Source organism: Cervus canadensis, chromosome 14 (genome assembly GCF_019320065.1).
Source record: "Cervus canadensis isolate Bull #8, Minnesota chromosome 14, ASM1932006v1, whole genome shotgun sequence".
In the NCBI taxonomy this organism is placed as follows: Eukaryota; Metazoa; Chordata; class Mammalia; order Artiodactyla; family Cervidae; genus Cervus; species Cervus canadensis.
Window position 1 is genome coordinate 28,063,052 of NC_057399.1, and position 23,728 is coordinate 28,086,779.

General features: G+C 35.2%; 1 protein-coding gene across 8 annotated transcripts in view; it reads right to left on the bottom strand.

Moving 5' to 3' along the window:
• The window catches only part of LOC122453020 (COBW domain-containing protein 2), a 49,506-nt gene that overhangs the window by 11,588 nt on the left and 14,190 nt on the right, over positions 1-23,728 (bottom strand). For all 8 annotated transcript variants that reach the window (XR_006272916.1, XM_043486824.1, XM_043486825.1 and 5 more), the window contains 6 exons: positions 23,336-23,373; positions 17,570-17,616; positions 15,254-15,340; positions 14,015-14,059; positions 5,174-5,230; positions 2,313-2,364 (listed from right to left, as the gene is read on the bottom strand). Coding sequence is in view for 7 of the 8 variants with exons in the window: in XM_043486824.1 (XP_043342759.1) it covers positions 2,313-2,364; positions 5,174-5,230; positions 14,015-14,059; positions 15,254-15,340; positions 17,570-17,616; positions 23,336-23,373 (326 nt within the window). In the remaining variant the exon portion in view is untranslated. The remainder of the gene's footprint in view (positions 1-2,312; positions 2,365-5,173; positions 5,231-14,014; positions 14,060-15,253; positions 15,341-17,569; positions 17,617-23,335; positions 23,374-23,728) is intronic.

The following is a 23,728-nucleotide window of genomic DNA, read 5'->3' on the forward strand; positions in this document are numbered from 1 at the left end:
TATACGTTAAAAAAACAAAACAAAACAAAAATGTATCTTTCATGAAGCCTCAGATCCACCAAATCAAATGAGACTGTTCATGTAACTGAATCTCACAGTCCTTGGTCTGCAATATTATATTATACTTGGCCCTATGTTGATATACCTAAAGCAGGAAAGTGCATCAGAATCTCCTGTAGAGCTTTTTTAAAAAAGAAAGAAGGACAAAGATTGGAATATCACATTTCTTGATTATAAACTATACTACAAAGTTACAGTAAGTTCTACAGAACTGATATAAAAACAGACACATAAGGAAATAGAATACAGAGCCCAGAAATAAACTCACACTCATATTGTCAATCAATTTACAACAAAGGAGGCCAGAATATACAACATGGAAAAGATAGTCTCTTCAGCAAATGGTACTGGAAAAACAGAACAGCTACAGGCAAAAGAATGAAACTAGACCACTTTCTTATAACACAAACTTGAAATGGATAAAAGATTAAATTTAAGAGCTAAAACCAAAAAACTCCTAGAAGAAAACAGAGGCACTACACTCTTTGATTTTTTTTTGGATCTATTTCCTTGGATAAAAGCAACCAAAACAAAATAAAAGAATGGAAATACATCAAACTAAAACATTTTGGCAAAGCAAAAGAAACCTTCAACAAAATGAAAAGGCAATTTGCAATTGATTTGTCTAACACATGATTAATATCCAAAATACATAAAAAATCATACAACTCAGTGTCACAAAAAACCCAAACAATCTAATTCAAAAATGAGCAGAAGACCTGAACAGACATTTTTTGCAAGGAAGACATACAGATGGCCAACAGACATGTGAAAAGATGCTCAACATTACTAAGCATCAGGGAAAAGCAAATCAACCACAATAAGATACGACCTCGCATCTTTCAGAATGGCTATTCTCAAAAAGACAACAAATAATAAGTGTTCGTGAAGATGTGGGGAAAACAGAATTCTCATGCACCATTGGCAGAAATGAAAATTGGCACAGCCACTATGGAAAACAGTAATGAAGCTTATTCAAAAAAATAGGACTACCATTTGTTGTTGTTCAGTAGCCCAGTCATGTCCAACAATTCCACTTCTAAGAAAATAAAAACAGTAATTCAAAAAGATAAATGCCCCTTAATGTTCATTGAAATATTATGTATTTACAATAGCTAAGATATGGAAACAGGAATCTTAAGTGTTCACCAAGAAATGAATGCATAAAGATATGGTGTGTGTGGGTGTGTAGGTGTGGGTGCGTGCACACATGCACATATGTACATGTATACATACAACAGAATATTACTCAACTATAAAAAGACTGAAATCCTGCCATTTGTGACACTACGGATGGGCCTACAAGTCTTATGTTAAGTAAAATAAATCACACAGAAAAAGATAAATACCATGAATTCACTTATATGTAGAAACCCAAAAAGCAAAACAAATAAACATGTGTAACAAGACAGAAACAGACTCACAGATAACAGAGAACAAACTGGTGGCTGCCAAAGAGAAGGGTCAGGGGGATAGGCAAAACAGGTGAAGAGGACTAAGAGATACAAACTTTCAGTTGTAAAATAAGTAAGTTATGAATATTCTGTTAAGAAAAGTTTCTCAGAGAAAAATGACACAAATGTGGTAGTATAGCTCCCCATAAATATGAGCCAAAATGAAGACAGATAAGTATGCTGTTATCATGGCCCTATTAAAATTGATTCAAAAAATAAGTGACAGTCTCAAGGAAAAGGAGACAGTGCAAGACACACTACGCACTCACAGGCCCCCTTCTCACGTTGTTTACACGAAGAGAAGTTATCCTTAAGCTCCACCATCCACAAGTTGCTTTAACAAAAGGTGGGTACAGTGAAAATACACTTTGTTCCTAGCATCTTTCCTGCCTTTCCAAAGTCAGTTTTTATTTAAATAAGCCATGGATGTCTATTTCAGACTTGTCCTTAATCAGTTAAATATACTTAAAAATAGGCTGCATAAAGAACCCCTAGGCCACTTTTATATAGTACTTCTCACCAAAAGAACTATCCAAAATATGTTGACTGCCATGTAGAATGGAGAAGCCAGAAAGCATGATTTTCTAAGATTTTAAATAACTCTGGTTTGATAAACTCTTATTACGCATTAAGAAGCTAGATCTATATGAAGCTAGATCTATATGATGACCTCAAGAACATTTAAATTATGAAAACTATCAAAACAGTTAAAAAATGCTTTTTAAAAAAGAGTTCTAATAAAACAATTCTAAACAGAACAAGGTAGTTAAAGATGATTTTTTAAGATTTTTTTTTTACCTGATCAAGATGAGGTTGTGTTGTTGGCACATGTTGAAGTTTTTTCTGCAAACTAAGAATAACTGGTTATAAATTTAGAGCTCAACATATTTCTCATTTCACCTTATATATTACTTAGAAACAAAGCTAAATAGGAGAGAACTTCCACAGCTGAATCTGTTACACAGTTTCAATTTTACATGCTGTTTACATATTCTAATAGACAATTGCTAGCAGACTGCTTACAAACCTCTCATAAAAATGTACATTCATTGACATACATACATATACACACAATATAGAGAAAAACTAATCTTAACTATTTTGTGTGGTTAAATAGGTTTCTTCTTATTTCCAAAAGACCTAAAATAGGCCTATGAAAATATACCTATGCATTTTACAACTGCTGAACATTTCATCTACTCTTCCCGTGAAAATAATGCTTGAACCTAAAGAAAATTAGAAGTGTAAGTTTTTTCCATATCAATGTTTTCCCTTGAATATATCTACTTTAAAAAAATGAACAACAACAAAAAAAAAAACCAAAAAATTAACAGTATCCATAAACATAAGCCTTCTATTCAGTCAGTTACCAGTGGCTGACAGAAAACTAAAAGACTCCTAGAAATACATAGTTCTGATATAAAAGGAGCTAAAGATCAATATGCCATAACAAATTACAATCATAACAACTGCAGCATACATTTAGAGACTGATGGGGGTAGATTGGGAGGAGGAAAAGAACTTAAAACCTTGCAGATGTTTTGCCTTGGAGAACAGTGAGGGGTAAATTAGTAACAGCAAGTTTAGGAAAGAGAAAAGGCTTGTAGGAACTGTTGAAGGGAATGAGTGTCCTTGGGGGGTCTCAGTAGGGACAGTGTCAAATTAAATCCTTCCCAGCTGGTTGCTAAGGAAAGGATTCTCTTGTTAAGCATCTAAGCACAAAGAAAAGTTATGCAAAGACCTTATCCAGAGCAGGGGCTTCACATTAAGTAGTTATTTCTTTTAAGCATCACTAATGCAGTAAGTGTGGAATGAAATTACTTTGGAAACTTTGAAAAAATTCTGTTCTTTCCTTGTGTTTAATATTTAATATTGGACAATGACTGCCTACTACTTCCACAGGGAAGAAAAAGTTTTCCTCTACCTTTTAAATTCCTGGGTGTGTCTGAAAATTAGACTGACAAAGATTAAGAAGAGAAAAGCATACACATTCACTTAACAAGGGTTTTGGTTGACAAAGAAAACTTCACAGTGAAATGAAGACCTGAAGAAAGGGTAAACCTGGGTGTTTCTGTGCCAGGTTTGATGAAGAGTGGAAAGCCACAGAGCTATGACAGGACAGAGGATAAGCCAAGTGTGGTAAACAACGGGAAACTCAGCAAGGTCTGTGCCCTGAGATTCCCTCCATCATCAGAGATAAGGATGCTCCTTTCCTTTGGGTATAGAGAGGTCACCTCTCACATAAGTCACACCTCTCACTATGACTCATCTACTTCAGAGGAAATGGGAGAAAATATTTGCAAACCATGCATCTGATAGGGGGTTAATACCTAAATTATTTAAGAACACCTACATTTCAGCCACACACACAAAAAAAATAATAATAATCCAAATAAAAAACGGGCAAAGTATCTGAACAGACATTTCTACAAACTTAATATACAAATGGCCAGCAAGTAAATGAAAAGATGCTCAATATCTAATCGTTTTAGAAATGCAAATCAAAACCACAACGCATCTGATGCCCACTGGGACAGCTACTACCAAAACCAACAGAAAATAGCAAGTGTTGGCAAGGATGTGGAAAAATAGGAACACTTATGCACTGTTTGTGGGAATGTAAAATGGTGCAGCTGCTATGGAAAACAATATGATGGTTCCTCAAAAAATTAAAAATAGAACTATATATGATCCAGCAATCTCAGTTCTGGGCATATTTCCAAAGAATTTAAGGCAGGGTCTTGAAAAGGTATTTGTACACCCAACCCATGATCACTGCAGAATTATTCACAATAGCCAAGAGGTGAAAGCAACCTGAATGTCATTATCAATGAATAAATGGATAAATTAAAAAATGACATATACAATGGAGTATTATTTAGCCTTTAAAAGGAAGACAATATTGTCACATGCTACAAAACAGATGAACCTTGAGAACTAAGTGAAATAAGTTAGTGACAATAGGACAAATACTGTATGATTTCACTTATTTGAGGTACCTAAAGTTATCAAATTCTTAGAAACAGATGACATAGTGGTAGTTACTACCACTACAAGGAGAGGCTACAAGGAGAGGAAAACCAGGAGTTGTCATCAGATTGGTACAGAGTTTCAGTTTTGCAACATGAAAAAGTAGATCCATTGCAAACAATGTGAATATACTTAACACTACTGAATGAACCACACAGTTAAAACTGCTTAAGGATGGTTAAAAAAAAAAGATATCAATGACCAGGGAAGAATTATTTGTTCTTTCCCTTATCAAAATGAGTCCCTGGGGGAAGAGATAGGAAACTGATCCAATCTACAGGAAAAGGAGTGCTTGTGGGAATACCCCAAACTAAAGCTTTCTATGTATTTCATGTGTTTTCTCATAGAAGAATTACACACAGTGGTTGGGAAAGAAATATTAACATCAAATCTCTGAAGTTAAGTACCACTTACACTGTAACTTCTGTAGGAAAATACATGTGATTTCCAAACAACCAGTTAGCAAAACTTTCAAGAACATAATCATTAGGAATGATCTAGAACATCAAAGATGTGACAGGAAGCATAAATCAAATATGCATCTGTATAAATCATTCTTTTAATACCTATAACTGTAGGGGAAAATATACATTATAGTAAAAGTGACCAAAACAGGACAGGACACATACCTTATTCCAGAGAGACTGTCAAAGGCATGAAGATCTAATACTTTTGCAAGGTCAACTCTAAAAGGAAGAACACCAACGTGAAGTGTTAAATTCTGCAAAATACAATTAATAAAGAAAAGCAATCTCTATTTTGCCAGAAATGTAGACATAAAAATTAATTAATATATACTATTTTGGGAAAACATATAACAGACAGGCAAGGAACAAAAAAGCTGTTGTAAAAAATTTCTATGGGATTTATGCATAAAAATTTAAAAACAGAATAAATGGTTTTAGACCAAGGCAGAAAATTACTTTGAAATTGCTTCAATAAACTGTAGTGGGTTTTTTGGTTTGTTTTTACTTAAATTGTCTTTTTAGTTCTAAAAACTTGAGCTTTTCAAACTAGATTTTTATAGCAAAAAAAAATTGGTTAAAAAACTGAAACCTTTCAAAAGTAGCAGTTTACTACTCAAAGGATGAGATGAGTGAAATTGAACAAATGTAAATAATGAAGTAGTATAGGAACATTATCTTTGGAATTATTGTATTTCTTTTACTCCATCTTTCATGATACAAGTAGTATCATAAGAATATAAGCAGTCAATCAATACATAAATATTTACTCTAGGACCCTTATCTATATCCAAAGAATATGGTTTGATTTTATTTCCTTCAGATGGGGTTGCATATAGACTGAAACTTCCTGTTGGTGCTCTAGCTGAATTAACATTATTTCTGTTAAAATTATTTAGTGGTAATTAAGCCTTGTTAAGAAAGCAGAGATTGAAGTCAGAAGAGGTTATCATATCACAATCAGCATTCAGTTCAGTTCAGTTCAGTCGCTCAGTTATGTCCGACTCTTTGCGACGCCATGGACTGCAGCACGCCAGGCCTCCCTGTCCATCACCAACTCCCAGAGTTTACTCAAACTCATGTCCACTGAGTCAGTGATGCCATCCAACCATCTCATCCTCTGTCATCCCCTTCTCCTCTCACCTTCAATCTTTCCCAGCATCAGGGTCTTTTCAAATGAGTCAGCTCTTTGATCAGGTGGCCAAAGTATTGGAGTTTCAGCTTCAACATCAGTCCTTCCAATGAACATTCAGGACTGATATCCTTTAGAATGGACTGGTTGGATCTCCTTGCAGTCCAAGGGACTCTCAAGAGTCTTCTCCAACACCACAGTTCAAAAGCATCAATTCTTCAGTGCTCAGCTTTCTTTATAGTCCAACTCTCACATCCATACATGACTACTGGAAAAACCATAGTCTTGACTAGATAGACCTTTGCTGGCAAAGTAACGTCTCTGCTTTTTAATATGCTGTCTAGGTTGGTCATAACTTTCCTTCCAAGGAGTAAGCATCTTTTTATTTCATGGTTGCAGTCACCATCTGCAGTGATTTTGGAGCCCCTCAAAATAAAGTATGCCACTGTGTCCACTTTCTCCATCTATTTGCCATGAAGTGATGGGACTGGATGTGATTATCTTTGTTTTCTGAATGTTGAGCTTTAAGCCAACTTCTTCACTCTCCTCTTTCACTTTCATCAAGAGGCTCTTTATTTCTTCTTCACTTTCTGCCATAAGGGTGGTGTCATTTGCATATCTGAGGTTATTGATATTTCTACTGGCAATCTTAATTCCAGCTTGTGTTTCATCCAGCCTAGCATTTCTCATGATGTACTCTGCATATAACTTAAATAAGCACGGTGACAATATACATCATTGACGTACTCCTTTTCCTATTTATAAAGAATAGTGATTGAGTTCCAATTTTTATGCCAGCCTATGAAACAGTAAGGGCTTCCCTGGTGGCCCAGCAGTGGAATCTGCCTGCAGTGCAGGAGACGGGAGTTCCATCTCGGGGTCGGGAAGATCCTTTGGAGAAGGGAATGGCAACCCATTCCAGTATTCTTGCCTGAAAAGCAGACAGAGGATCCTGGAGGGCCACAAAGTCCAGGGGGTCGCAAAAGAGTTGGACATGAGTGAGGGACTAAACAACAACATGAAACAGTAAAGGACAGTGATTTCTCCACAAACAAAGCTACAATGAAGAAATGTTTGAAGAAAAATGACAACCAGTAATATCAGGTTTCAAAATTAGACTCCAGGGATATGCTGAACATTCATTAAATTTTCTGACAAGGAAAATAAGATTTCACTTGAGAAAAATTTTGTCAAAATTTTTTCAAATATAAAAACATGTAAAAATCATCTCCTTTAACTTAGGGCTGACCAGCTGTGTCTGCTTTGTTCATTCTCAATAGTCTGTCATATATTCATACAGCAATAAGAGTCTGTTAAATTATGAACCTTATCCTGAAACAAGGCAAATTCCCACCTTGTTAAAAGAGGGATACTCCAGAGTTCTATGTTAACAGACTGTAATATTTCAAATTCTTGACATTCTAGATGAGCAGAATTAGGAAAATAATCAAGCAAAGAAGTAAATGTTCCATGAAAAAAATTTCTGAATATCAATTTACATAAGAGACCAAAGCCTTAATATTAAACATATTTCCTTTCATACCATCACAGTTAAGCAAATATTTATACTGACAGGTGACAAGTGAATGAAGTTTTTCACCAAGTTTGTCATCTTTAACTTAGGAAATAGCTTAAAGTTTAAAAAGTTTACACATGCTAATTGTATGAATATCAAAATTCAGGCCAACTAAACACAAGCTTCTAAACAATCTACAGTTTTCACCACAACAGTATTCTTGAGAATACAGATCAGATTTAAAGATTATTCTGCTTTATACCCAGATTCTTTTGATATTTCCAAACCAGACGGTATCAATAAAAGAGCTAGACAGGATAAATTGTACAGAGAACAAAAAGTACCAAAGTCCCTCACTGTATCTCACCAGATTCTCAATGGAAAGGAAAAGAGAAAAGTCTGAGGTTCCAGATGAAAGTTGTCATGGACTTTCCCCAAATTTAGTACCACCATCAAAAAACAAATTTCATCACTCATCCAAGGCATGTAACTAGAAAACTAATTTTCATGGCATCAAATTTTATTTAATTTTTCCCTTCAGAGATAAAAGCAGCAGATCTCTTCCAAAACATTAATATAGAAAAAATAAAAAATAAAAAGACTATTACTATCATGTAAAAACTGAATGGCAGAATGAAGCAAACAAAGAAGAAAAAAGTTCCAAAGCTCATAATTTCTCCTAATTTCTTGAACTATCATGCCAGAAGTACCTAATCTTTTCCCTACGAGGAGCTTTCAATTATCCCTATGTCTAAAGACTGCTTTAAGTAGCCTAAAACTAGGAGCAGGAGAATGGAAAGGGAAGAGGGCTCTGGCTCTCTCAGGGGAGGGGAGATTTCGCTACTACTCCAGAAGTCTTTTCAAAGTTCAGTGAGTCTGACACATGGGCCACCAGACCATCCCAGATCTACGAGTAGTTGATAACATCAAATAGTAAGTCTTGACTTCTAGAGCTAAATTTCCAAATGCCTTCCCAAGTGGCATCTCAAACTCAGTGTTTACAAAATGGAACTAATCCCCTTTACCAAACCCAGTGCTATCACTGTGCTGTTTAAGCTGCTTCAGGTGTGTCCGTCTCTTTGCCACCCCATGGGCTGTAGCCTGCCAGGCTCCTCTATCCATTAGATTCTCCAGGCAAGTTGGGTTGCCATGCCCTCCTCTAGGGTATCTTCCTGACCCAGGAATCAAACCCACGTCTCATGTGTCTCCTACATTGGCAGGTAGATTCTTTACCACTAGAACCACCTGGGAAACTCCACCCCAAAGTTGCTCCTCCTTCCTGAATCTCCTAACTTGGAGAATAGCACCATATTCACTCCACATCACAAGAGTCATACTGCCTTTAAAACCCTTCATGAATAACTTGCCTACAGTAGAAAATCCAAACCATGCGCCATGGCATTCAATACTCTTTGAGGTAATTTCTTCATCTCCATAGTCATATGCCTTTTCCTCTCTGCAACATAATATTAACACAACGTGTTCTGCCCATTCTAAAATATTCACACCTTCCTGGAATACAAAATCTTTCTTATGCTGAGAAAGACACTAATACTCTGGTCCATTTCAAACTGTTCATGGGGTTCTCAAGGCAAGAATGCTGAAGTGGTTTGCCATTCCCTTCTCCAGTAGACCACAAACAGTTCTGCCAAGGGAATGCACTGGTCATAGCAAACACCCTCTTCCAACAACACTAGAGATGACTCTGCACATGGACATCACCAGATGGTCAATACTGAAATCAGACTGATTACATTCTTTGCAGTCAAAGATGGAGAAGCTCTATACAGTCAGTAAAACAAGACGGGGAGCAGACTATGGCTCCAATCATGAACTCCTTATTGCCAAATTCAGACTTAAATTGAAGAAAGTAAGGAAAACCACTAGGCCATTCAGGTATGACCTAAATCAAATCTCTTACAATTATGCGACGGAAGTGACAAGTAGATTCAAGGGATTATATCTGATAGACAGAGTGCCTGAAGAACTACAGATGGAGGTTTGTAACATTGTACAGGAGGCAGTGATCAAAACCATGCCCCCAAAAAAGAAATGCATAAAGACAAAATGGTATCTGAAGAGGCCTTACAAATAGCTGAGGAAATAAGAGAAGCAAAAGGCAAAGGATAAAAGAAAAGATATACCCATTTAAAGCAGAATTCCAAAGAATAGCAAGGAGAGATAAGAAAGACTTCCTAAGTGAACAATGCAAGGAAAACAATAGAATGGGAAGGACTAGAGATCTCTTCAAGAAAATCAGAGATACCAAGGGAATATCTCATGCAAAGATGGGCACAATAAAGGACAGAAACAGCATGGACCTAACAGGAGCAGAAGATATTAAGAAGAGGTGGCAAGAATGCACAGAAGAACTATACAAAAAAGATCTCAACGACCCAGATAGACCCAGACATCCTGGAATGTGAAGTCAAGTTGGCCTTAGGAAACATCACTAAAACAAAGCTAGTGGAGGTGATGGAATTCCAGCTGAACTATTTTCAATCCTAAAAGAGGAGGCTGTGAAAGTGCTGCCCTTAATATGCCAGCAAATTTGGAAAACTCAGCAGTGGCCACAGGACTGGAAAAGGTCAGTCTTCATTCCAATCCCAAAGAAAGGTAATGCCAAAGAATGTTCAAACTACCACAAAATTGCACTCATTTCACATGCTGGCAAGGTCATGCTCAAAATTCTCCAAGCTAGGCTTCAACAGTACATGAACTGAGAACTTCCAGATGTACAAGCTGGATTTATAAAAGGGAGAGGAACCAGAGATTAAATTGCCAATATCTGTTGGATCATAGAAAAAGCAAGAGAACTCCAGAAAAACATCTACTTCTGCATCATTAACTATGCTAAAGCATTTGACTGTGTGGATCACAACAAACTGTAGAAAATTCTTCAAGAGATGGAATACCAGACCACCTTACCTTTATTCTGAGAAATCTATATGCACGTCAAGAAGCAACAGTTAGAACTAGACATGGAACAATATGAATGTGAATGTGAAGTCACTCAGTCGTGTCTGACTCTTTGCAACCCCATGGACTGTAGCCTACCAGGCTCCTTCGTCCATGGGATTTTCCAGGCAAGAATACTGGAGTGGGTTGCCATTTCCTTCTCCAGGAGATCTTCCCGACCCAGGGATTGAACCCCACCCAGTCTCCCACATTGTAGGCAGACGCTTTACCATCTGAGCCACCAGGGAAGCCTCAATGGACTAGTTCAAAATTGGGAAAAGGATTACATCAAGGCTGTATGTTGTCACCCTGCTAATTTATATATATATATATATATATATATGCAGAGTACATCATGCAAAATGCCAGGGTGGATGAAGCACAAGCTGGAATTAAGATTACCAGGAGAAATATCAATAACTTCAGATATGCATATGCTACTACTCTTATGGCAGAATGTGAAGAGGAACAAAAGAGCCTCTTGATGAGTGTGAAAGAGGAAAGTGAAAAAGCTGGCTTAAAACTCAGCATCCAAAAAATCAAGATCATGGCATCCAGCCCCATCACTTCATGGCAAATAAATGGGGAAACAATGGAAACAGCAACAGATTTTATTTTCTCGGGCTCCAAAATCACTGCAGATGGTGACTGCAGCCATGAAATTTAAAGGCACTTGCTCTTTGGAAGGAAAGCTATGACAAACCTGTGACATTAAGAAGCAGAGACATCTCTTTGCGAACAAAGGTCCGTATAGTCAAAGCTATTGTTTTTCCCGTAGTCATATTTGAATGTGAGAATTGGACCATAAAGAAGACTGAGCACTGAAGAATTGATGCTTTTGAACTGTGGTGCTGGAGAAGACTCCTTGAGAGTCCACTGGATTGCAAGATCAACCCAGTCAATCCTAAACAAATCAACCCTGAATATTCACTGGAAGGACTGATGCTGAAACTGAAGCTTCAGTACTTTGGCAACCTGATGCGAAGAGCTGACTCACTGGAAAAGACTGTGATGCTGGGAAAGATTGAAGAAAAGAGAAGAAGGGGATGACAAAGGATAAGATGGTTGGACGGCATCACCGACTCAATGGACTTGAATGTGAGCAGGCTCCAGGAGATGGTGAACAACAGGGAAGCCTGGCACAGTCCTTGGAGTCACAAAGAGTCGGACATGACTGAGTGACTGAACAGCAACAACTCTGGTCCATCTGGAAAACTCCTATTCGTTCTTCAAGATTCAGGTAAATGATCACCTGCTCAGTCAAAAGTTTCTGACTCTTCACCAAGAAGAGTTGAATAGTTGTTCCTCTATCTTCCTATTCTTATAGGATCCTGTGTATTTAATATTCCTATTGTAAAATAGTATTTAATATATTTGTTTTTAAAATATTCTAATCTTCTTAAAGGCAGAGTTTTTAACTTATACATTGTTCAAATCATCAATATACCACGAAATGTACAGCAACTAGTGGAAGGCTCAATAAATCATTGAGTTGATTAACTTATCGATCAATTAAACTTTGGTTTTCCTCTGTTCAGTCCACTTAAATTTCCAAGATTAAAAAAAGTCTGTTAAAGAAGGGTACTTTCTTCTAATCTTCCACACATACTTCTGAAGTCCATTAGAATTTCCATTTGCCTCAAAATCAATTTAAGTCTCACCAATAAGACATATTACACCATTCTTACTCCTTAACTAAATACTCAAGGTAAGCCTTTTCTACACATGTTTGTAAGTTTTACAATTGCTATACTATTATAAGTTTTACTATTTTTACTATTACAAGCATTTGCCAACCACAAAATGCTTAAGGGATTAAAAAATTTTAAGTACTATTTCAGAAAGCCCCTGGTATCTCAGATGCACTGGCAAACACCAATCGAAGAAACAGAAGCAAAAAGGAGATGTTATTCACTTGTTCATTTATGCATTTGAAATAAAATTTAATCACTGCATGTTTATTGAAAAAATGAGACACCAAATGTTAGGAATATTATATAAACATCAATATTTATCTATCAATATATAAACAAATATTTATTTGTTACAAAATAAACCATTTAAGATGAAATATTTATGCGGGACATAAAGGTTGAAAACTGAAGTCAATAAAAAGAAAAATTAAGCAAGATAAATCCAAGGACCTTTAAAAAAAATTGGTTTACGACGTTTGTAAAAACAAACCAAATAAATCTATTACAACATAATCACATCTATTTACAGATATGATTTTTAAAACTTAAGCATTATGCGGTTGTCTGCATATTATTTTTTAAGGAGGTGAAAATTTAAGAAGAAAGAAAACGATAAAATGCAACAGGAAGAAGACAGATACTGAGGAATGGCTCATGGTGTGAGTTAGGTTATCAGAGACATTCCGCACTCGAATCTGAAATGCAGGGAGTACATGTGGCATATGCTTGTAGAGGACTTAACACTGAGGGCATTCTTCTGCTACTCTTGCCAACAGATGAGCGGCTTCTGAGAACGCATACCAAATTAATTCCCCAGCTGTTCACATGCATACAAGCAGCTGCTGCTCTTACTGCCTGACACTTATGGTAGTCTGTCAGCACCTCTAATCTCTACCACAGCAGACAAGCCACTCGAGTAAGGCTGCTGCCGGACTTCCAGAGACAGAACCTCGGAATTAAGAACCAGGTGGCACTAGACGGCCAGCTCTCAGCCTCAGAGCTGCTGGCTGCATGTTGCTGGGTCTATCAGCTGCTGAGCCATTCTTGCTAAAAAAAAAAAAATAAGCTTAACAAAAATACTCCTGTACAGAAATTTTCTGAAATCATGATAGTACTCGATACAAAATAAGAGTTCAAGCTATAGAAATCCATTTCACAGATGTTTTAAGAACACATCTATTTTATAACGTAAGGCACATCTGTATGAAAAGAATTAAAAAGAGAGAAGAACCTATAGGAAATCAAAATAAAAATATTTACAAACAACGTATCAGGAACTTAAACATAAAGCTTCCTCATATTTTTACACGACAGCTTTACTTTGCAACTATGAAACACTAAGAAAGTTTTAAAAATATTAAAAAGTTATCTAAACATCTCAAATTAAGATAAGATTCCTAATAGTATACTTTTTCAGATTTCTGTACTAATTACTTCCCTGAGTGGTTCAAAATCCCATGCTTTCTTCCTCGTTAAAGCAAAGGCACAGTTACAGACTATAATCATGGCTCTCAGGCGTTAATTACAATGAGAAGTGAACATATTAACTAAATATGCCAAAGTAATATATAAAGAACATTTACAAAATTTTGGGTCTCATTTTTAAAAAAATGTACATGTCTTTCTTATATTAGAATCAAACATAGCTACCAATTACTTAACTAAAATTATTTATTGTTAATATTAGTAATAGCTTTTAAAAGTACCTTGATCTCTGTGTTTCTAAAATTTTTCCCAGTCCATTTATTGATCTGAAATAAATATAAAAATGAGGAGGGTAAAAAAGTAAATGTTAACTTTTTTAAAAACCACATTATTTCTGAAACATGAAGTAAGTATACACAAGTATATCATACAGCTAGAGAAAAATAAACAATAAGAAGACTTACATTTTTTATAGTTTAGGTTTTTCCTTCTAATCATAAATCAGGTATATTCCACTTATGCAATCAAACATGATACGTAAAAATCTACTGACTCACTAGACACAACTGACAGACTAGAGACTATTTTGTGTTTACATAAAGACCTTTCACTTTAGAAAAAATGATTCATAAATAGCCAGTAATTCTAATGTTCTTGAAATGAGTAAATACATCAAACTTTTAACTGACACCTAATTTTCCTCAACACACATTCGTGGAAATGGCTGTACACATGCTAGAAATAAAAACCTAGTTACGAGTGGCTTTGACCCCAGCCTGTCCTCAGCTTCAGTCACACACCTGTTTTTTTTTAATAGAATAACTTCCCCAGTTCCCTAGCTAGGATCTCTATCTACTCTGCCAGTCCTCCCCTTTCTGGTACAGAGATAATGAAATATGCTTCCCTTTCTATGATGCCAAAAATATTTGTTAAATCCTTTTCAATATACTGTATAGTATCTATTTATATAATCAATTTCATTACCTTTAGGGTTATTTGCTGACAACATTTGCTATTGTTCTCATGGGTAAAACTTCCCAAACAATGATACTGAGGCAAGTCTCTCTATTAATTTACAAAACCCTTAATCTTCTCTTTTGAATATACTCTATAACCTGATGCCATTACCTCTCAAATATGTTTACTTTCTTCCAACTCTTCAAATCTAATTCTGAGTCAGTCAGAAGTCTGAGGTACAATGGAGGGTAAGAAGCCCAAAGAGTCTGTAATTTATCAAAGTGCTTTGTCAAAGTCTTTTCTCATACTGCTATACAGAACAGGCTGGCAACAACGTTCAACTGCATATTCTACAAGCAATGGAAAACAATTTTACTTATTACTATTTACATAACAGTCTATTATGCAACAACAAAATATGTGATTCCCTGAATATGTGATTCTGTGATAACTGAAGCAAGTCAATCTTGAACCTTAAATTTCTACAAGGCAACAGTTACAGTAAAAATATTCTGTACATTTTTAATGTGCAGGTACTTAACACACATTTCTAATTTTTGTACCTAATAGTTGTTCTTAATTTGTTTAAATCCTCTTCTGAAACCAAGTCTGTTTTATTGATGATGATGATATCTGCCAAAGCAACTTGCCTAAATTAGCAAACAAAGAACAGATGTCAAGAGAAAAGCTAAGAAATGAAAAACAGAAAACACCTCCTCCAGATCAATTAGCAATTTAAAAGTATATAGTACTCTCTGTAATAATTTGATTTACCCCTAAACTATCATTCTTCAAATAGTAAGGATGAAGTGCATTCATCACTATGTAAATTAAGATTTCACATTATTCATTCAAAAAATATCTATTAAGTGTTCTTACTGGCTACTCTAAAACTATAAAGATAAGTCTCAAAAAGTTTACAATCAAGGATGGTTTATAATTAGGATGATTTTCAACTCATGATTTTCTCTGTAAAGAAATGCATAATTCTGATATCCAATATGGTAGGAACAAGGACAGTCTACTTATTAAAATATTCCATGTAATAGTTACCATAATTTTCAAAGAAATTACAAAGAACAAGTTCACTTAACACTAATACTATATTAAATATTTTTTAAAAACTACACTAAAGAAGATATATAAGCATCTTGAACAATTACCTTCATCATTACAAATATGTATTTTCTCTATAAGATAGATACACTACAGAAATTCAAGTTAAAGAATCCAGTTGATAGGACGCTGGATAACAAAATAGCTTACTGTGATTAGAAATTCTATTTTCTATGATTCTTTAAAATTTCCTCAATTCTTCAGGGAAGTTTAATCACTAGGCTGCTTCCAGTACTGGTTTTACACTACCTAATGGTAGAGCTGATTATTTTTTTTATTGTTATTTTTAAAGAACAACCAGATTCTCAAAAATAAATCAACTTTAATTCACTGAAAAGCAGGTTTCAATAGTAGGTACATCACAATCCCATTTTTATTTAAGTAAATTTCATATGAATAAAGACTGAATATGTACATCTCAAAATACAGACAGCTGCAATATTCAAATTGAAGGGCTTCTGTATGCAACTTTATTTTGGTTTCTATGTATGTGTTAGTTGCTCAGTCGTGTCCAACTCTGAGGCCCCACAGAATGCGTAGCCCGCCAGGCTCCTCTATCCATAAATTCTCCAGGCAAGGAGTGTGTTGCCATTCCCATTTTGCTACTTTCTATTTGGTTAAATACTTATATTTTCTATAATAAATGCATTTTAATAAGGAAAAAAATCACAAAAATATTTAAGTTTAGTCTAATGTGAATCATAGCTAAATACCAAATGAAGTGTTTAGCCAGGATTATAAAAGAACAGAGTACCATATTCCAAAATGACAAGGAATCAATCAACTGCTTGGATCATCTGCAGCAAATCTTGGCTGGGAGAAGGGAGAGCTCCCTTTTAAATCCAATAGCATATTCAGGGACTATTGAAAGTGAAAGTGAAAGTCGCTCAGTCGTGTCCAACTTTTTGCAACCCCGTGGACTGTATAGTCCATGGAATTCTCCAGGCCAGAATACTGGAGTGGGGTAGTCTTTCCCTTCTCCAGGGGATCTTCCCTGGGACTACTGCCTGTTCCCAAACTCTTTCCCCATTAACAAGAATATGCTTAGGGTTGGCAAAATAATTTAAATATTCATAAGTCTAAAGAGAGGGCCTTCCAGGTGGTGCTAGTGGTAAAGAACCAGCCTGCCAATGCAGGAAACATAAGAGACATGGGTTCTATTCCTCGGTTGGGAAGATCACCTGGAGGAGGAAATGGCAACCCACTCCAGTATTCTTGCCAGGACAATCCCATGGACATAGGAGCCTGGCAGGCTATAGTCTGTGGGGTCAGAAAGAGTAGGACACGACTGAGTAAGCACTGTAGACTAAGTCTAAAGAGAACCCAATTAAGAACATAAGGTATTTAAACAAAAAATGTTCTAAATGTCAAACTGCAACTATTTCTTTATTGTTCCTCTGTTGCATTGAATAACAGTGAACATTTGAGTCAAATGAATTACTGTGAAAGGCAGGAAGTGAATCAACTCTTGTTTAACAATCATTTTCAATCCAAAGAAATTGTATGAAAACAACGAATATTTTAAATGTTAACAATTTAAAAGTTCCTCACAAAGAACAACTGGGCTCAGCACTCAGTTTATGCTGTAATATAGTTTTAAATAAAATTTTAGTTATCAGACCATTATAAATATCAATAATTCAAACACAGGAAAAAGATTTTCCTTGATTATGTTTTTGTTTCAGTTTGTTTTGTTTTTCCTACCAATAATTTCCTTTTTCCATTTAGCCAGTAATCAGTAAATACTTTAAACAAATGAATACCTAGAAGCTTCATTGATAAGTCCATCAGGTTTTTCTTCTGCTAAATGCTAAACAAAAACAAAATTTGAACAAGTTACTGTGGTGTAACACACAACCTAAAGTCAACACAAAGGATTTTTACTTCTTACCTCTAATAAAAACTTCGAGTTCTATTGGTGGTTTAGTCACTAAGCTGGGTCCGACTCTTGCGACCTCATGGACTATAGCTCACCAGGCTCCTCTGTCCACAGAATTTTCCAGGCAAGAATACTGGAGTGGGTTGCCATTTCCTTCTCCAGGGGATGTTCCCAATCCAGGGATCGAACCCAGGTCTCTTGTACTGCAGGTGGATTCTTTACCAACTGAGCTACCAGGAAGGTCCATTAAGTTCTATTACTGAATATCCAAATTCAGGACTAACTTTTCTATTTGAAACCATTTTCTTCCTCACTTGTAAATTTTTTCCTACAGTGAACCTGTGGGGTTTTTTGAGGGGAACGTGAGGTATAAGGGCTTAAATTTTGTCCTCTGACCTCTTCTTTTTCTTAAATGGAAAACCCTCCAGATTTAAATAATGTCATAAAAACATTACAGTTCAGAAATTAGGCATTTTCCTTTTTACAAAACTGTCCTTGTTCTAAATATTATTACTTTTTTTTTTTAAAGAGATAACCACTGGAATTGTACTTTAATAGACTTCCCTCCATTCCTAGCCCCACCCCAGAACCAGGCACACTGTGAACTCGTACTGGGCCCTTCCAATTCCCTAGAAACAAATGATCTGTGGGAGGGACACAGTCTGATATTTAGCAAAAAGTCAGTTAACATTTTGAAACCTACACTTGAATGATCTGGCCTCTCTGGTTAACTTTATTCTGCACCTTGCCAGAGTCAAGCTAGCACCAAAAATACCTTGACAGAGAAGTCCACAGGATAGTTTTGATCTCTCTGGGAGTACATATTATTTTTCCAAAATCCTATTTATATCCCTAAAGTCACGAGTGTCATAAAGTTCTCTAAAAAATGTTTCACCTTCATTACCTTAACCTTCAACAGATGTTCTCTGTCACAAGAAAAAGTTGCCTACTAATGTCAGAGGCAATTTGATTATATAACATTTTTTGTATTTGAATTGAACTCCACAAATTATTAAGTCCTTTTATAAACATGGTCTCATTTATCCCTAATAAGAATTATGAGGAATGACTATTCTTATTTCACAAAAGAGAAAAATAAATCTAACACTGTCACCATCACAGGATATCTACTCATAGGGTGATTTTTCAAAAATTTCAAGAGGGCTTAGTAGAAGTAAAATGAATTTTAAAACCTTGGTGAAAGCTTTTTATGTCATATAAAATCATTCTTGTATGCTGCTGCTGCTGCTAAATCGCTTCAGTCATGTCCGACTCTGTGCGACCCCACAGATGGCAGCCCACCAGGCTCCCCCATCCCTGGGATTCTCCAGGCAAGAATACTGGAGTGGGTTGCCATTTCCTTCTCCAATGCATGAAAGTGAAAAGTGAAAGCGAAGTCACTCAGTCGTGTCTGACTCAGTGTCATTAATAACTGCATAAAAGTATATGCATAATGATCACCTAAAATTATATTCAAAATTATTTCATCAAATCAGTTTTACAATTCATGAAGAGGTAGATCCTTAAGGTATTTGGATAATTGGAACCTAAAAGCAAGCTGGTAATCCTTTTATGTACTAGCCTTGGTAAAATCTATAGAGAAAAACTTTTTTTCTCCTAAAAGTTGGCCAAATTCTATTTTTGGGGAAACCAGTCTAAACTAAAACTAGAGTAATGATGCACTGATTCCAGTTTAGGTGCAAAATGATACTACTATAGGTGCAATCCTATAAATTCAACTGGCAGGCTACAGTCCACAGGGTTGCAAAAAGTCAGACATGACTGAAGAAACTGAGGATGCATGCCGAATAGATGAGTGGACATTGTTACCTGAAGAATACTGCACAACGTGCAGCAACAAACCCCCTCCTAGTCAGCAGGAAATCTATTTAACAAAGATTCATTTTTAGCAAGGCATCTGTCTCCGAATGATCCTATAATACTGAATTCTTTTAAAATTTTGAAATAGTTTCAAAATATTGTATTTTGATCTTTTGGAAGATTTATTTACATATGAATCTGAGGCTTTTCAACTGTGAGCTGGAGGAGTGTGAAAAAGATATAACAGGAAAATCAGAGATTTTTTTTTTAATTTCCATACCTAAACATAACTAATAATATAGTATTTTCACAAAGTAACTCATGTTTTTAATACATCCAGTCTCCAGAAAATCAGAAATTTTCACTTGAAGCTAATGGGGCATCTAATCTATCTTCATAAGATTAGAAATTTTCACTCAAAGCTAACATGGACTGGACTAACATTTTATGATCTCGAGGAAGTCGAGAAGCATCAAATACACAAACATATTAAAACTGCCCCAAATAAAAACCTACCAATAGGTACAATTCTATTAAGAATGTGGTATGTAATAAACATATAAAAAAGCGGAAGAGATAAATGCCCCTGTTCTATGTAAATATGAAGGCTATACAAACATAAACAAATAATAAATGCACATTAACATTTATTTTCTCTGGCTATCAGCTCAACATTTCCTTTATGCAACTTCTTACCTTCACAAGTCAAACTCTGCAAAAAGACTAAAACCAGTGTCTGTGATTCAAAAGGACATTTTCCAGTGACTTACACCATTAGTCATTAAGTCAGATGACTCCCATTTACAAAGTTAAAAAATAGAAACTGAAAAAAAAAAAAAATAGAAACTGTGACATTCTATTCTATCTGTACAGGTAAGGAAAAAAACATTTTTGCAATGTTTTTTTCAAAATATTTTATGTGTGTGTATCCCTAACAGATTCCTCATCACTGCTTAGAGACTGGCTTTTGCCTACATATCAGAAAAGATTTTTAAAAATTTGGCACTATTCAATCCAACATATCAAAAAGGTTAAGGTTCCACAGTCTAACTTAGCACAGCATAAAAGTAAATCCTTTGAAATAACACCACTGTATGATACAACTTCAGGAAGGGTTTAGAGGGTGTCCTTTTTACAGAAATAGAAACAGGCTGGTAGGAAAGAAAGAAAGTAAAAAACACTGTTTTGACCAAAGTAGAAAGAAATCTAGTATCAAAGATGTCAGATGACACTAAAAAAAAAAAAAAGCAGCAGCAGCTATTTCTTTCCAATGGATTGGTTATAGCTAACGCTATTTTAGCTTTTAAAAAAAGATTATTGCATAATGTCAGTCTATTTATTTTTCTGGTCTTTTCTAAGCCAAACTGTTTACTGACTGCATTGTTTCAACAGCTTGTGCAATTTAACAGAAGAACCAAAAAGAAACCTCTGACTTGACCTTTTCTGTGTAACTTCATTCTTTGATTCTATTGCATTAAATGCTGTCACATTTGTAGAACTGAAAAGGACAGTGTCAGTAGCCTGGGTGTCAAGTCCTAAGAATAGAGAGCTGTCATTTGAAGTTGTCCAATTCTTTGCCCATGATTAAAAAATGAATATTTCAGATCAATGGGTGACAATCCCATTAGAGTGATAGCCCATGATATCAATTACCACTTCAGTTTCAATTTGGCTGGCTGGCCACAGGGTACCATTTCTCAGGTTTACTTGTGATGGGCTGGCTCTGTGAAGCATGACACCCTTAAATTGCTGCCCATTATCCAAGTGTCATTCCTTGTACTGCCTCAGAATTCTCTGAATCACAAGCAGCTCCTGAGGTCAAGCTTTGCAACCAGAGGAATTGGACAAGTTGGCAAATTCTTTATACAAAGGAAAAGTTATTTATTTGGCACCTGACTTAGAAAATCTGAAGTTTCCATTATCCTGACAGTATGTCAGTTTTGTGTAGGTATATTGATTTAATAATTTAAGAGGTTTTATCAAGGTGGCAGGGGGTTAAACGTTTACTGTGTTTGCATTATTCAGAATGTTGCTTTGCTTTTTTTGGCTTCTATCACACTCATAATAGATTCTATTTAACTACCTTCCACACCCCAATATACATAAATACATAAAGAGTTTGATTTCGAGAAAAGCACTTTTAAGCCCATCAAAAACAAAAAAAATCCTGCTGTCTATCCTGTAAATCTTCCAAATTTGGTAATAAACTTATATAGCAGATCGATTCAAACATGCTCTTTAATAAACATTCAGAGTGAAGAATTTTGACTTTTTTTGTTTTGTTTTGCTTCTTCTGTAAACATTTTACTAGAAATATCATGATTTCAGGATAGCTGGGATATTTCAGAGTAAAACTATAATATTTGGGATCTTTCTTTGGTTCTTAATACTATTAATAAAATCTGACTTAACATCTAAAAAGGAATTATTTCCCAAACTTCGCAAATTAGGGTCTCTCTATTTCTGAGGGAACTGAAGGGCCGATGAAGGGGTACTGGTAACCCATTTAACAAGCCTGCCATCTTAATGTTATTGAAGGTTTGGAAGAAAAACAAACTTGTTCAAATTAAGAAATTCAGTTATAATGTGGGGTAGAACACAAAATGGGCGTGAATTTTAAAACATTACATTTAAACTTCTGAGAAATGATTACTCTGAGCATTATCCATATTCCCAGACCAGATCAAGACATGGAGGATAATTTCATTCTCTTCTGCCTTTAGTAATAACTCAGAAAGTTGAGAAACACTACTTTATACAGCAATATGCATTTTAAAATCTATTTTTCATTTTGTAAACTGAAGTTCATTTAAATGCCTTTGAGCACCTTGGTAAGCTGCAAAAACATTCACAGCAAGATGCCTTTTAAAGGGGAGTTTCTCCTCCCAAACATAGGCATAAATCCTGATTACTTCAAAATATGGCAAAGCAATATGTTTTTAAAAAACTCAATCATCTCCAGCTTGTGTCTGACAGCAGTTTAACAAGAAAAATAAGCTCTCATATGCTCATATCAAGGTCAATTTCCTCTATCAAACAGAAAGACTTATCAATATTGGGGCTGAATCCTAGGGAGGGGTTACACATATCCAAACTTTGTGCTGGAAAGAAAGAAAAACAGAAGTCGCTCAGTCATGTCCGACTCTTCGCGACCCTATGGACTGTAGCCCGCTCCTCCGTCCATGGGATTTTCCAAGCAAGAATACTGGAGTGGTGTATCATTTCCTTCTCCAGAGATCCTATAAATTTTTCTTACTATAAATATTACACTTTCAACTTTTATCACATCAAATCAAAGAAGGAGAAAATAAACAGTTAACTTAAAAATACAAAATAATAATTAAATGAAATACAAATTTCATCTATTGTTCAGGATATTTAAAAAAACTATTTTTTTTTACCATATTTGCTTTATTCCTCTTCATGTTAAGTTCCCAAAACATGATATATTAAATTAAAAATGTAAATCACTGGCTTAATACACAGTTCTCTGATAATATTACTGCCATTTTAAAAAGCAGTATCTGGGGTGGGGAGGGAGGTGGGAGGGGGGATCAGGATGGGGAATACGTGTAAATCCATGGTTGATTCATGTCAATGTATGGCAAAAACCACTACAATATTGTAAAGTAATTAGCCTCCAACTAATAAAAATAAATGGAAAATAAGTAAATAAATAAAAAGCAGTATCTTTCATATTTACAGTGGAAAATTATTTTTGTTAAGGATATTTCAAACAGACACAAACATAGAAAAAACAATATAATCAATCCTCATATACCTAGCTCTTAACAAATAAGTAGTAACTCACAGAAATTTTTCAACTTACTTTTAATCCATATTTTGAATCCACAACAGTTATGATACCTACAAAGGAATAAATCTTTTAATCATTTTTACTCTTAAAAATGAAAATTAAAACTAATGCATTTCAGTTCACAAATGTCACTCAATAAAATATTGTTTCTCTTTCCAGCACTGCAATTTAACTCCATTCCATTAGTAAGTAGATGCATTTCAAACATGTACTTATCACTATTCTAAGGCACAAGATAAGATGTAATTAAAACAAATGTTTAAAATTAAATAAACAAAAAAGAAAATAAGATTTCTCTGGCCTTTAAAAAGCTTACAATCCAAAATATGATGACATGTATTTCATAATGTAAAGTTGAATGTGATAAATCACACAAGATAGCTTATCTTTAGTTTACTTTCACAT